This window comes from Nannospalax galili, unplaced genomic scaffold, assembly GCF_000622305.1.
Source record: "Nannospalax galili isolate Female #2095 unplaced genomic scaffold, S.galili_v1.0 scaffold305, whole genome shotgun sequence".
NCBI classification, from domain to species: domain Eukaryota; kingdom Metazoa; phylum Chordata; class Mammalia; order Rodentia; family Spalacidae; genus Nannospalax; species Nannospalax galili.
In genome coordinates this window covers 8,639,966-8,656,452 of record NW_008356258.1, presented here as the reverse complement: position 1 = coordinate 8,656,452, position 16,487 = coordinate 8,639,966, and the positions used below count along the sequence as shown (strand labels likewise).

Genomic DNA, 16,487 nt, shown 5'->3' with positions numbered 1-16,487 from the left:
TTAATATGAAAAATTTATAATAAAGAAAATAAAAATTACATTGTATAATTTATCTCTTCCATGAAGCCTAAAATTTCTATAATGTCTAGGTTTAATGCTAAAAGGTTAAGGTGAAGTTATCCATCATTTAATCATTGCATTGATTCATTTAGTCAAAACACTTGTTTTAAAGTAGATAGATTTTATTGGAAATTTAGGAGGACCAAATAGGTGATTGAGTGCTATAACTCTAGTAAGGGATGCACATTTATCTTTAACGTTTCATTTCCTCTATTGTTTTCTCTGAGGCTAGGAACAGAGTACAGGCTCCTTGTGAACTATTAATCCTTCAGCCTTAGATTTCTAGATGGTAAAATTTTAAGCATTTACTGCCATGTTCAACTGTAAATTTTCTCTCTAAACTTTTTCTCAAATGTTAGTTGTCAAAATTTCTCTTCTGCTATAATGCTACTCCTGGCCTATGTGTGAGTATTCTCACTTCCTGTGTTTTCTGAAGAATCTATAGATTTCTCCTGACTACATCTAGAGGTCTCCTGAATGCAGATCCAGATGTCTCCTGAGTGACTGCACATAAATTTCCTCGGGACACTTCAAACTAAACAGATCTAAATCAAAACTCTCCAAACTTTTATAAAACCTGTTCCCTAACATTTAAATGTACATGAACGAAGTTGGCAAAACATCTTACAGAGACACTGAAGTAGATTATATGATTTATTATAAAATGACATTTCTAGAATTTTTCCTAAGAAAATGTTCTAAAAATGGAGACTTTTCATAAAATCTAATGCCAAAGTTTGAATGGTTTGTAGCATGTATTAATGAGACACAAGTTGAGTTTCTGATAATAAGAATTTTTCAGGCCAGCTTTAGCTTAGTGGTAAAGTATTTGCCTCTCATCTGTGAGATGAATCAGGTTAAAACAGACAATGTTTTAAAACCTATGTTTTCTATCTTGGGGAATTATCATGAAATCATTATAAAGTGATTCAAAGATTATGTTGTAGCACAAATAATGCTTACAATAAAATAGAGGAAACTACACTAGTATTACAATGACGCTTTCAAAATATAGTCTACATGGTCAGTTTAAAAAAGTTTATTACTTTTAAAATAGAAAAAATAGTTAAATAATGGGGAAGGATATAGTTGATTACATTTCTTTCCAAATATTATACTGTATACATATATCAAAAACTACGTTATTCCAGTTTTCTAAAATCCTGACTATTTGAGGGAAGACTTCTGGAAGCAAATAAGAAATGATAGCAGGGCATGTCTGCCTCACTGTGTGTCTGTTTCTATTATCCCAGAGTAAAGGCTTTGATTAATTTGCTTTCTTTAAACATTTCAGTTCATTGCCAACTTAACCCTGACATGAATTCTTAGGTCTCTGAATAGGTAATGGAACCTAAATTGAATAAAGTAGGTATTAAGAAACCATTGCAATTTGTATTAAAAATTATAATTGCTAAAAGTCAAGATCTTCATTGAGCCAGCTTGCTCTGATTAGTAGGAGAAATTCATAAAGCCATCTACTAAACGTTTTAGAAGACTACAAATGTGGACAGATTGCTTTAGGAATAAGATCGTACTGACTGAGCTAAAAGCATTCAGATCCACGCAGCAGATTCCCAATACAGCTGAGCATGCTTACAGGGGGAAAGGCCTCACAACCTTTCTCAAATGCTCAGACCTAATCACATCTTAAGCATGTTATCATTTTAAATTAAAACTCACAGTCAGAAAAACAATTCTGTGCGAGGAGAAAATCAACATCTTCAGCCCTGCAGAGTTGCTGTTGACATACTCTATGTATGTGACTCGTTTATTTTCTTAAACAAGTATATTCACGTTTTTATTGGATAGTTAAATATTTCCATTTTATTGTACCATTTGCTAAAGTGGATATAAATTAGTTTGAAGAGAATATGATGGCAATATAACTAGCTCCTTCTCTCAAAATAACACTGCGTCCCTCCCTGATGTTTACGCTCTGAGAACTCCCTCAGCCACTGGAAATACGTCCTTCAGTGGGGGGCCATTAAGCCCCCCAGCAGTGCCTCTCACAGTCACAGCATCTCCATACCTCCCAAGAAATCTGGAAATCACTTTTATGGTTCATTTTCCAAACGCACGTTTTATTCTACTTTAAGCGAATATAGAGACGTACTTTTCAAAGATGAATTGAAATACACATTTAACTATGTTTGTTATGTCTAATAATATCACACAGGCCATTCAATAACAATTTATTATAATCACTAATTCCAGAAGATGGCATTTCTAGCACTCAAGAAGGCAGCAGGCAGGAAAAGATTCCTGTTCATCTCCCCTCCATGCCATGAATGCATAAGAAGACAGTAGAAGCTTTTGTGGATTATCCCATCACAATATGTTTGTGGCACATGTTATCCACATCACAAAAAATAAGAAATCATTTTCAAAAAGAAAGCGCTAGATTTGTGACTACTAAAATGTTTTTAAATTTTCTTATAAATAGCCAGTATCTAAATTTTTTAATTGAAATTATTTGAATATAGTTTAGAAAGCACACAACTGGGCATGGTGGCACATGTTTTTAATCCTAACACCTGGGAGACAGAGGCAGGGAGGTTGCTATGAGATTGAGGTCAGTCTGGTATATATACTGAGTTATAGGAGACCTGAGGATACATGTCAACATCCTGCCTCAAGAACAAACAAAATTAACAGGGAAAGGAAAGAAGGAAGGATAGAAGGGAGGAGGGAGGGAGGGAAAAAGAAAGAGAAATATACCCATTTTGAAAAACAAAACTTTTGTATCAGAAGGCAAGACTTGTGCCCAAAGTCCCCAATCCAACTACTATCTTGTGGTTAAGAGAGCCGATGTGTAATGCTTTTTAGGAAAACGACAGTGGCTCTTCTGCACCATTGGAGTGCTGAATAGCACGGAGGAGGAAAATAGAGAGTTCATGTTCACCTCATTCTCTATGTGGGATGTGTGAGTTGATCCTTTTAAAACAGTTCTGTGCCATAAATAGCTTTATTCTAATTTTATAGGTGAACATTCCAAGCCATTGAGCTTTATTTCACACACATCCAAAAACTTTTGTTGCAAGGGTGAAATCTGAAGTCATTCTGAGATGATGAGTTGATGCTCTATTTTGCCTGGACTGTCACCATTATAGAAGAGAACACCTTGAATCCCAGGAAACTTCTCAGTTCTAGGCATCCTGTGACAGAAAATGTCACTTTATTTGATAAAGACTGTATATCAAATAAGTGAATACATGGGAGTTACTTTCTTCCTGCTTTGAACTGACAGACTAATTGTCATTTTTAATTTTATTTTAATAATCTACTTTCTATAAAAAAGTAATGCTTTTGTAACATACTTCAGGATAGTAGTTTTATTGCTCATTAAATTTTTTATACTTATTTCTAGGATAGCAAAAATCTTTAGTTAAATAAAAATGTTACGTACTAAATGATATCAGTTTAGAGGATTTTATAATATCTTATTCCAATGCTTTGTTTTACAAAATAATTATCAATAGAACCAAATATAGTAGGCTTTATGAAAGAGAAGTATGTTTATATGGAAAATCTTAGGAAGCCTTTTTTTTCTAATTCCTAGCAATGTCTAAGAATCAAATAGAGACACAAGAAAAAAAGAACAGTAGGAGGAAATACATTGTGAACCTAAAACTATTCACTTATCTTAATTTTAAATTCCTCAACTGTCCAACCTCCAGAAAAGAGCTGTCTGTGAGAAGGTCATCTTTAATTTACTGTAAAACATTAAGAACATGTGCCCTTTGAAACTTCACTGCATAGAAGCACAAAAATCTTCATAGAAACTCCACCTCCATGGTAATCACACAAGCAATATCACATTTCCCAAGGGGGAAATGAGAGCTCCGTGGAAAGAAACCAGAATTAACATCCCTTAACTCTTCATGAGCAACAAAAATAACTGCAACCGACTATAAGAAAGATGATTATTTTTAAAGGAACTCAATAAAAATGTGTTTTTTTTTTCCTATATTACCAAGATTGGCTGTTGACTATAACATAAAATCTGCCTTAAGGAACAAGCGTCTCATATTCAGAGACTTAAAATTATATACTTAAGGATTTGAATCCTCACCTAAAGCTAATTAGATTCACCAAGATAGAAAAAATAAGTTCAAGTTAAAGGAATGATTCAGCTATAGAAATCAGTAAAGATTTCATCAGAGGCTGAATTTTTAGTTCATTAGTTGAATAAATCACTCTCTTGCCTCTCCCATTTCCTCTGTACAAAGTTCCTTATTGTTGACAACACATGAAGAAACACATACTGTCTAGGGTGATTTAGTTTCCACACCTGTAGATTAAAGATGTTTACCTGCCAGTCACTAGGTTCTTTGAAAGATGGACAGACCATGGGATAGACTAGAGATTCAGCAAAAATTAGAAATACTAGTGCAAATTTTACTGAGGGCTCAAATTGGCTTTTTGTTTAATTGTGGCATTCGAGATTTGGGTAAACTCTTAGTGACCTACACCTTTTCTATTTACAGATGACAAAACATATCTATGTAGCAAGAGCTCAGATGTCCTGCATTACAATGAAAACATTAGTAATATATTTTAATGGCATAATCTATATTTAGCTTTGCAACTAGTTTTTTTCAAGATGTATAATTTTTATTGACATTAGTTTTGTAAATGTATGAGATTAATCATACATATATATGGCTTTTAAACTATAAAGTACAATGGGTTAAACCCATCAATCTTTGAGGCCATGGTAATACTTTTTTTTAATTTTTAAAAACCTTATTTTTTATTTTTTGTATATTAGTGTATTGCCTGTATGTATGTAAGTGCACTACTGTCATTCAATGCCCTCAGAAGACAGACAGAAGAGGGTGTCAGATTCCCTAGAACTGGAGTTTCAGATGGTTGTTAGCTGCCATGTGAGTGCTAGGAATCAAACCTGGGCCTTCTATAAAAACAGACAGTGCTCTTAACCCCTGACCCATCTGAGTAATGTATTTTAATATTTACAGTACCAAGTGCCTGTGTATTTAAGCTGGGTTATGGTCAATTTGAATATTCACAAAGTGGAATTAATTCTATTAGGCCACCAGGGTACTGTTTAATGCATGAGGCTAATTACTAGATTGAGAAAGATTATATTATTTTCAGATGGGCACAGTAATTCTCTTAGGGCACAATAATCCTCTTAGGGCAGCAATTAAGAAATGAGATTCTTTTGGGGAAGCCATTATTTAAAGTGCCACACAAATGTCAGTTACTGATTATAGTCGAATTCCTTATCACCAGAGGATACCAAAGACAGAAAGTGGAACAGAGGCTTCTACATGGAAAGGAAGGTGCATGGCCGTGTCATCCAAGTTGCTGGAGAAACTGAAAACACAAAATCCTTTTCAAAACAGAAAAGTTTATAGTAGTTGATACAGTGACATATCTTTTTATAGTCATCTCTCTTTTAACTTTTCAAGGGTGATAAAAGATCTGTTTCCATTATCCCACACAAAACCCAAGCCTCAGGGAAGTATTTCTATTTCCCTTGTGCTGGGATCTTTGCTTATCTTTATTCTTCTTCCTGAAACCACTATCCCTCTGTTTTCTCCAACTTTCTCTTTTTCAGTTTCAAACTCTTTTCCTTCCTCCAAGAAGCCTTTTCTACTCGAGAATCAGAACTGCATCATCCTCACAGGCTTGTTCATTTGAAGGGCATTTACTGAAAGCCAGTATGTGTCAGACTTCATTCTGTTCTATGTGCTTGTGATCTATCAGCCAACAACAGCCTAGCACTTACAAAACACGGAGTGCCATTAGCAATGTAATGAATAGATAGATTAATCACAAATACATGACAATAAAGGTTAAGAGTATTTTTTTAAAAAATAGAACAAAACCTTGAAGCAGAGACACTGCAAAGCCACCTCCCCTGATGGGGCAGTGACAAAATTTTAGAGTTGACCTCTGGCTTCAATGAAAAGATGACATTTGATCAAGAATGAAGAAATATAAGAGGCCTTACTAGTGTAGAGATGTAAGGAGAGAATGTTCTAGAAGAGGGAATAGCCAGTGCAGAGGACCTAGGTGGTAAAGTGTCTGAGTGCTTAAGGACTAGCATAGTGGGGCATAAAGTTGAAGAACTGGTAAAGGGATAGTGCTGAGAATTGAGGTCATGCGTATCCGCCACACAGAACATGTAGGGGTTTCTATGCCAAAACAATGACTCCCGCTTTTATTTCAAGTGAAAAAGAAGGATATTGGGGCACTGGGAGCAGAATTAGACACACTATAATTCTGTTTTAAAGAGACCACGAAGATAGCAGTTAAGAGAAGCAGGACCAAAGCAGGGAAAACATCTCCCAGGCAGCATCATAGGATGACTGAGTGGAGTGGTAGTTGGGTTTGGGCTGGTCACAGAGGACAAGACAGGAGTTGAAACAGAACCAGCAGAATTTCCTGACACACTGGATGCCCTTCGAAAGAGAGACAAGGTTATCTTCAAGAGTTTGGTTTAAACAACACCTGAAGGTGGTGTTGCCATCATCTGTGATATAAAAAGATGTAGAAAGAAAAGTTTACAGAGGCTGAAGTGGACATAGGACAGGACATAGCTGTAACCTGGACTTTCCTCGGAAAAGCTGGAGTCCATTCAGGCTGAGCGTAGGCAATTCAGAGCACACTGGGAAAAAGGGGTGGAGCCGCTGGTATATTGAGCATCGGCGAAGGAACAGAGAGGGAGAGAGACGTGGGCAGATAGCCTGGGCATTTCAAATATGAAAAAGAAAAACTCTGTAAGAATCCTTGTGCCCTATAAGTCACCCCCTCCCAAATGTCAAATAAGCTATGCAAAACCCAAATAGAATATATCAGTTTTGTCAATCAGTGTCAGGACAGAGCGACCCTGAGTGAGGGTGGGTCTCCCAGCGGGGAAGGGAAATTTAGTGAAACAATAGGTTTAGCAGGAAATCACCAGTCATAAGTGATACTAATGGGTGAGTTTAAGATGTCAACAGGGCCATTTCTGCCAATATCACAAAGTAATTGCTCATTTCTGAAAAGCTGATTATTTTTTTTCTTCTCACATATTGTTTTGACCAAAAGAAAGGAATGAATGAACGAATGAGTGAATGAGTGTTGTCACAAGCCATTAGACTATTAGTGAGAGTCAGATTTAATATCTCAGTGCAGTGACTCCAGTTATTTTTAATTATAGAAACATAAAGAAATTTAAACATTGCAGTGTATGTTTGGTGATTATTAAAATGTATAAAATATTAAATTAAGATTTTACTTGTACTCATTGAACGAATTTCACTTTAATCAGTTTATTATAGAATCTGAAATGAGTCTTAGGTAAGATCAAACCTTTGAAACATTTATTTCTCGTTCCCATATCTTCATATAATTCCCAAAGCCTAACCATGGAAAGAATTTGATTTGGTGAACTGGAATTTTATGTTTTCATGCCTACTGTTTGTATTGCCTACAGTTTTTATTGTTGAGCACTAAAATGTGATTTAAATCACCAGTCTACCTGATACAATCAATGCCCCCCCCCAAAAAAATCAAGAGGAAATAGCCTCATTGGAAAGTAATCTCATTAGAGAGCTTTTCCTCCCTTCCTTCCAATAAGAAACTGAAAATATATAGATTTCCTTCTTTCCTCTGCCTATAGAAGCAGAAAGTCACGAAAGCATTATTTTTCTAATGCTAACATTTTGATCTATGTAGTTACAGCTATTAATGGTTAACGATGGTATAAAAGTATATAATGCTAATGAGGAACAGCTGACCCTCCTAAAACAAAGAACTCTAGATAGGCTGACCAGATTCACCAGAAGGGCAAGTAGTGGGGAACGGCTGGCAGTGCAAAAAACACAGCAGACAGTAGGGATATCAGAGTATAAGGGCTCAAGGAGGGGGAGGGAGACTATGGGAGGGTGTTATCTGGGAAGTGGGTGAAAAAAAAAGTATATAGTGAAATTCTACAAATAAATCATAAGCTTTAAATTCCATGTTGTTCTGAGGCTTAGGATGTAAGCTCATGCTCTCCCACTCTTTTCCACACAAGATGTTAATTATCTCTTCATGTTCAGTGTATCCCCCCTGCATATGCCATCCTCCCATTAATCATAGGACTCACTGTTGTAAAGTTGCTGATCTTCTCAGGTAAACTTTATTTTGCTAACAATGATGCCAAAGTGCAAGTAGCGGTGCAGGTTTGGGTGTGTTGGAGAGAAGCTGTAAAGTTAAGTGAAGAGGTGAAAGTTCTCAACTTAATGAAGAAGGAAAAGTTACCGAGCCTGCCTCCATCATCCTTTCACTTCATCACAGAGGCCCGTGTCATCATCCCAAATGATCGCAGAAGGGAAGAAAATGTGTATGGTTCAATATGATATTATGAGGCCACATTTATATTGCATTTATTATAGAATATTGTTACCTTCTTATGTAGCCTAGTTTACAAAGCAGTAAGTGTATACAGTGAAAATAGCATGCATATATGTCTGTGGAGGTTGGGAAAGAGCAGGAGGGATGCAATTGGTTAAAATTCCTTCATTTTAGGAAAAGGTTGGGAAAAGAAATGAGCCTTTAGTTACATTTAAGCTTTTAATGCCATGCTAACATTATGTGAATATTTAATATCCACAGCAACCCATAATTAACAACCCTGCCTTCCCTGCACAGATGAGAGCTCTGGCTCAGGGTCAAACAGTGATTCATTAGATAGTACTATAGAGCTTGATACTCTGTGATTTCAGGTGTCCATTTAAATCTAGGCTACTTTCTAAAGGACAAGGGGGTGAGGCGATGCTATTGTGATTATAGCCTCTTGTATCTATGGACAGCTGAAGAAGCTCACCTCTTACAAGCCCTATAACATGGTCTCTTCACATGTTCCAACTATTTAATTCCAACTGTTTAATTAACAATATCATAAGATTTACAGTTCTCTGAATCGGCCATGCTGGGGCATCACTTTGAGCTTCTGTGCATAAATGCTTTTTCCCAAGCCTCCTTTCATACTTTTCTTCTGGTTCAGCTGCATACAGAAAGGGCCCAAGTGTCTCCCTGCACAAAGCCTTCCTCGCCCTCCCACCCACAATTTGTCCCAATCATCTGCAGGGAGTTGGCTCACTGTACATGCATCATTCTTTTTATATTTACTTATCGACGTGCTGTGTTCTCTTTGAGATCTTGCATTCTCACGGGCAAGGTTCATACATTTTTCATCCCTTTTGTGATATTCAGTTCCTGGTCCTCTAATACATGAACAATATGGCCTACATTAGAATAAACTCACACCAAGAGATGAATTTTCCCCAAAGGTTTTCAGTAATTTTTATGAAGTCTCTGGAGTAAAATGGAACCACAACATGTTCAATTTGGGCTAGACCTTCCCAATTGGCTGAAATTCCTTCAGTTTTGGAATAGAGTAGGAAAAGCAAAGAAGCTTTATTAGTGTCTGTGGTTTTGATATTATGGTAGCATCTAGTAAATGGTATTTAATTTTCATAGCAGTTGAGAATTAATAACCATGATTGTTCTGCAAAGAACATGGGCTGGAGACATAACTCAGCAGTTAAGAGCACTGACTACTCTTGCAGAGGACCCGGGTTCGATTCCCAGCACCAATAAAGCAGCTAATAACCATCCATAACTTCAGTTCCAGGGGATCTGAGGCCTTCTTCTGACCTCCACAGGCATTGCATGACATGGGTGCACTTACGTACATGCATGCAAGGCATTCCTACACATCAAATAAAAATAATAAATAAAAATATTTTTTTAAAAGTTTAAAAGGAATGAGAATATTGATCTGGTCAGACTGGCATTCCAAGCCTGTTTTAAACCCTGAAGCCTGCATTCTTTGTAGCATCCTACCCTGAAGTACCTTCATGAGCTCTGTGACAAGTAGCCGAAGCAGTTAAAGAGAAGGTGTTGCAGAAGTCAAGGGAAGGAGGAAACCTCGTCATGGAAACTCTCAACAGGGTGAAGTCTAGTGTTAAGTTTTGTAAAGTTTCCAAAGGTTCCTAATCCCCATAAAACACCAAGCATCTTGATACAAAACACAGGAAGCTGAGTGATCATGTGGTTTCCAGGAGTCAAATAAATAAATAAATAAAATGAATCGTATCTTTTCTTTCATGCATTTCACAACAGGCAGGAATTGGGACCATGTAAGGAGCAACAAAGCATTCAAAGGAGCAGGTGGATTATATTTAAGGAAGAGGAATTCATGCACCCCTCATCAGAGATCTTAAGTGACATCATTTCTCAAGGATAGAAGCCTGAATTTCAAGGAAGGATGGGCAATTAGACGTCTACTGAGCTCAATGGAGATGTCCTGGCACAGTTCCATAGGCACCCTCAGCAGCTATGTTACAAGAAGATAACCCACAAGACGATGTAACAGCATGAATCCTGAATCTCAGTCAGGGTTATCAAACATGAAGGTATCTAAACTTTAGAAAAATATTAAACAAGGTGATTTTTTAACATCTTACAAGAAGTTTCTTTGTTATTACCTTGAAATTAAGAGAACCTATTTATATATCCCAAAATATAGAACTTCAAACTTTCTAATCTTACCTAGGAAAATTTCATAAACAGATACAAATTCACAGTTAAACATTCACTCTACAACTCACTCCCTGATAACTTTATGTATGATATATTTCACAATCATAAAATAATGTACATTTGAAAGTGTTTTTCCCCCTTTGTCTTTAATTTCCGAACATTGCTTCTGCTAATTTGTTCAGCTCTCGGTATAATCTCCTCATCTTCATTCTACTTTCAACAAGGTAAGCAACAAAAGACAGATCCTTACTCTGAAGATCATCAAAAGGTAAATGTGGAGGCAAACATGTGCATGTGTGAGACACAATGAAGTCCAGCAAGTAAACAAATGCAAACCTGTGTGTGTCCAAAGGCACTCACAGCAAAGCAACCCGGGGCGGCTCAGGCAGGGCATTTTATTCAGCTCTCAAGAATCCTGTCTGACTGCATAGACATTATATCTGGTATTTTTTTCATTATTAGTCTAATTTGAGATTTTTATCTGCTTCCTGAAGTACCTGGTTATTAATAATCAATTATTTTATACACCCACACATACGCAATTGCACACTGCATATGTACATTTTGTGTGTGGCTATATGCTTCTTGTCTGAACTGTCTACAAGTGAGTTGATTGAAGACTGGAGAAAATCAGTACCTATTGCTCTTTAATTTCTTTATAGACAAAATGTACCACGCAGCAGAGAGAGGGCCTTCTATTCCTCTTATCTTTGGTATAAAATTTACCTCCTCAGACAAGGCCTTCTGAAAGCATGTAGTTTAAGACCATCGCCTGCTGTCTATCTAAGGGCTTGGTGCTCCTTCCCTAAATGTTGTGCTTGCTCCACTGTCTGTCCTTGAGTGCAGGCAGGATTCTGTCTAATTCCTGGTCGAGAATCCACTCAACGTAAAAATCCCAAACAGGTAGATAAATGAGTGAAAGTAAGTGTGGAAAAGACAGCTGAATCGAAATACAGCAAGACACTGTGGTTTCTTACTTAAACAAGTAAGAGGTAGAAACGCATTTAGCAGTTGGTGTGCTTGACAGATTTTGGACTGTACCCTATTCTCTCTGGTGTTTTCCAAAGCCCCTCTTTCTTGCAAAGAAAACAGAAGCAAAAGCAAACCTTAATTGTGGTTGTGTGTGCTCCAGGATATTCTTTCTCTTCCAGTGTTGACCATCTTTCTATAAATTTAGATACCAGGGAATCGTCGTAGTCCACTATCTGAAATCCAGACACATTTGCACCTCCAAACTGAATTTTCAGCAGGTCTCCATCAGTGAATCCCTAGACATAAAACATACTTTAGTCATTCGTGTGGAACTTAACTTTTGCCATATATCTCTACACATTATGGTTTTACAAGTTTCAAAGGGCAGAGAAGAGATAAAATTTCTAGGAAAAAAGCTTCCACGTATTCAGTAGTTCAATGTTCCTCAACACAGCTGACATTATATTGGTAACACAGCAAGTCAATATGATTAGTGACTTGTCATCTCATGTAAAGGTCATAGGGTTACTTACATAGAATTTCTCCATTGAAACTCTCCATGAATAAAGACTGGGCTTTTAATCTATAATGGAGCGCTTAATATTGAGCAAATTATTCGCAATTAATCATTCACCCACCTGATAAAACATCTTTAAAATGAGGTGAGAAAAACTAAATGCTCAGTCATTGTTCTTAATCATTTAATAGAAAACACACAGCTTCACATTAATCCTGAAACTGATTTTTATACAATATATTAATTTAAAATCATTTTCAGGCAGGACTGGAGAAATAGATCAGTGGTTAAGAGCATGTAGACTGCTTTTGCAGGGATCAAATTTTGATTCCCAGCTCCTACATCTGGCACATCACAGCTGCCTGCAACTCCAGCTCCAGGGGATCAGATGTCCTCTTCTTGACTCTATAGGAATGTACTCATGTGCCTCAGCATCCCACACATATACATATAAGTAAATATTAAAAATGTCAGTTTCTTTTGCATAAAATAATTAATTCAGTCATTACTAAAACTACCGTGTGACACTTCCATTGATTCAAATATTGTGCTGTCATGAGTTTCAACTGAATTCTATTTTTTAACAAAGCTGAGAAATCATAATTTCATGCTGTAACTGTAAATATATTCATATTTAAACTTATTCTTTCTATTGTGCATAGTGCTTAAATGTATCCTGAATTAAGTATGGGTCTTTTCTTTGCTGCTAAAATTAAAAGCATACATTATTAGCTTTTATCTGAGTGAAAAATGATGGCTTTTTGTGGTCCCACAAATTTATTTTCACTTCTTATACACATGATACAAGTTGTGCAAAAATAACACAGCAAAAATTACAAACATTTGATTTTCAAATATTCACCTCTGTATTTCTGAAGAATACACTTTTTCTCTTTCTTAATTTATTGCAGTTTTCATGGAAAAGACTTCTCACATGCCTAGTTAAGACTATACTGTTTTAAGGCAAGATGCTGAATGGATTCTTGAGATTTCAGTGTGCACAAATGAAGTTAATTAGGGAGCATGCTTCACTGTAAGCAATGGTCTGGAGGGATGAGAATGAATCTTTTCTGTTAGGATTTGGACCCTTCTGAGGCCTTTAGAAACCTCTAGTCTTCTATACAAGTATGTATGTATGTGTCTAAATGCTAGGGACAGGATGATAGGAATCTGGGGTGAGGTTCAGAGTTCTACAAGGAGAATTTCACTTTCTGATAGTTGTCAATTTTTTTTTTTCCCTGCACATCTCTCTAGAAATTAACATGGTCAAGAGAGGAGGTGTGTGCTTAGGGACCATTATTGGACATCATTTTGTTGTCTGGATGAGGTGGAGAGAGTATTTCAAGTGCCCAATTATTCTCTACAAAGTACTTTGAATCAGATTCATTGTACTGACTAGTCTGTGATGGCCCTGGTTATCCTAGGACTCATTTGAGAGGCTGAGTTGATGCAAAGATGCCTAGGGCTTCCCCTGCTCTGGACAGTAGGTTACATTTAGAGTTACAAATGTACAAATTCTGGCAGAATATCCCAGGGACAATGAAATCCATTCCATTATAACTTGTACAATGACAAAACTGAGTTCTGGGTTCAACCTGCTTTCCTTCAGGTTGAAAGAAAGTGCTGCAGTTCATTTAAGACAGAGTGTCAGGGGACCAGAGTGGACACACGCCCCCACTGAAGTCCTTTCTCACTTAATTCTTTTCCCTCCCTCTTTTGTGTCCAGTGCTCCCTGGGAGGTTGCTTCCATAAAAGCGTCCCATGCAAGGGTCTGCTGCTAGATATGCTGAAGGAGATGTCTTATTAGACCCATTTAACCTTCTTTGTCTTCTGGGTCTGCTGGCCTAGTTCTCACAGGGAGTTTGCAGATGGGCAAGTGCCTTTCCCATGCTGTTTAATTACCCTTGTCTTTCCTGTTTGCTCTGCTTGGTGAGCTGAGATAAAGCCCTTGACTTCTTGTATTGTTACTGTTTAATTTCTCGTTTTCTTCTTGGGGTCCACATAATTTTATTAATTTCCTGGTATTTTACTGTCGTTACTGCTGTTACACTTTCAAACGAAACTGTTGATGAGGTTTTAAGCCTCCTTAAGGAGCTTCTGCATTTTTCATTCTTTTCTTCTATAAAAATTTCAGTTTATAAAAAGCAGAGAAGATGAGGTAGAGAAAAAGGACAAGGAGTAAAAGGAGGGAGCCCAAGGAAAAGAAGGAGGAGGAAAGAGATAAGGAAGAGGAGGAAGGAGAGAGAGGGAAGAAGGGAGGGAGGGAGGGAGGGAGAGAGACGATGAAAGACTGACAACACAGGTGGCGACATCTCACCAAGTCAAATCACCATTACTGCTAAAGGAGATTTATTTACAGAGACATTTAAGAGAATTAGAGCCAAAGATAATTCTGTATAACTTAAAATTTTAATTAATAATAACCGTAAAACAAAAATTTAAGGTACAGATGTCTAACTTGACTTGATAGGCCTTAACACAAATGATCGAACGTATGAAAGCCAATGGTGGGGGATGGGAGGGTGTTGATGGGGAAGGAGGTATAAAGAGGATTAAAATATTGTGTATAAAATATACAAAAATTCAATAAAAATATACAAAAGAACTATATATAACAAATTCACAAGAGTGGGGGGAATGAAAAATGAGCACAGGAGTGTGGGGGATGAAATTATGACTAATTTCTCATCACTTTATGAATCAGTTGCCTTTCAAGTGCTGCATCAGGAACTTAATCACAGCCTGTCTTGGAGGAAAAAAAATCAGTGTCCAGCAATCTTGAAGAGATTAATCAATAACTGTATCTGAGAATTTTAAAGAACCTCTCATAACCACATCCTCTAACATTCATTAGACAGCAGAGGGGAAAGCCTTTTGCTCTGTCAACAGATTTGGAGACGAGAGCCCTTTGACTTATGGTGGTTCTCTTCAGCTATCAATGTCACAAAATGTTTGTGTGCCCTCCAAATTCACAGAAACTACAGCACAATCCAGAATTTTGCACTAACTGAATTCCTAGGAGTTTGTGTGGAGAGGAAATCAAGTATTCAGAAAAGGAAAAAGACAACCAAATTCTCATTCAAAATTAATTACACAGAAGCATGACAGCAGCATGACAACAGCATGAACTTGATTTTATTCTTTTAAATTTTGTTTATTCAGATAGTTTATTCCTTTCTCATAGGATTATATATCAACTCGCAAATTGATGAACTGCCTTCTGTCATTATTTCTCAATGTTCCAATATAATCTTCTCCATCTGGACATTTTTAAAGATCACAGCTTTCACTGTGGCCCTGTGCTGTTCATAAAATGGCACAATTCACACAGGGGACTGACTGTCCAGGCTGTTCTGGGCACAGAACACAGCTGTGTAGAGTCCTGTTAAATAGCCCCCCCCCCCCCCCCCCCCGTTAACTGTTGCTTCTCTACAAAGTCTTTTAGGATCTCCTAGGTAAACACTAAAGGAAATTCCTGGAGAATTCTTAGTGGTCATTCTGTCACTAAATAGTTATTCATCTTTAACAATCAACTGCTCCCAACCAAAACTCACTCACTGAATCTGACTTCAGTGAAAACATTATTTATTTTAACTTTGTTCTGTTTTTGATTCTTTCTGCCAAACTAGGAATAATGTTTCCTGCTGTAGAAGCTAATACCCCCCAAATCACAAAATAAATCGACATTTTCAGAAATACAAAACCTTTTAAGCATCCTGCACACTACGTATAATAAATTTGCCTTCTCTCTTTGACTTTTTTTCTCATATTTCGCTGAGGTGGTGCAAGAGGTGGGATCCAGTGTATTTTCAACACATAGAGTCATAGCTACTTAAACATCACTAGGAAAGATTCAAGCTCATTTAATTGCTAACCCAATAACTAATTTAGAAAGCATTAGTTAGAAAAAAACCCAGAAATATCTGATAATTGTAATAGTCATAATTAATAAACAAATGAAACTAGCCACTCTGCTTTTTCAATACCATCTTAACTTGACAAGAGCCTTGATAAGAAAGTGACCAAATATAAGAATTCAATTTTCATTGTATTACTTATATATTAAATAGAAAATCAGAACCAAATTATTTGCATAATATCAATATTACATGCTATATACCATGTATCTGTATGTGACTGATAAGTTTCTTGATAATATATTGTCATATTTCCAGGTTTATTTTTCTCATAAATATCCATGAATTTCAGATATTATATACACTCAAAACTTCAAGAGAATGTTCAGGGAGTAAATTTATAAAATGCAATGATAGGGAGAATGAATATTTACTCAATTAAGCTTCATATTATTTTCTAATATTTCCCTTAGCATAAATCTACCTTTAAAGAGAGTCAAAAGGCTGACTAGACAGACCCCAGTGGATGAACTTGCACT

The 16,487-nt window shown here is 36.6% G+C and overlaps 1 protein-coding gene across 3 annotated transcripts in view; it reads right to left on the bottom strand.

Moving 5' to 3' along the window:
• The window catches only part of Gria2 (glutamate ionotropic receptor AMPA type subunit 2), a 146,419-nt gene that overhangs the window by 27,711 nt on the left and 102,221 nt on the right, over positions 1-16,487 (bottom strand). For all 3 annotated transcript variants that reach the window (XM_008854310.1, XM_008854311.1, XM_008854312.3), the window contains exon 6: positions 11,709-11,870. In XM_008854310.1, coding sequence (XP_008852532.1) covers positions 11,709-11,870 — 162 coding nt within the window. The remainder of the gene's footprint in view (positions 1-11,708; positions 11,871-16,487) is intronic.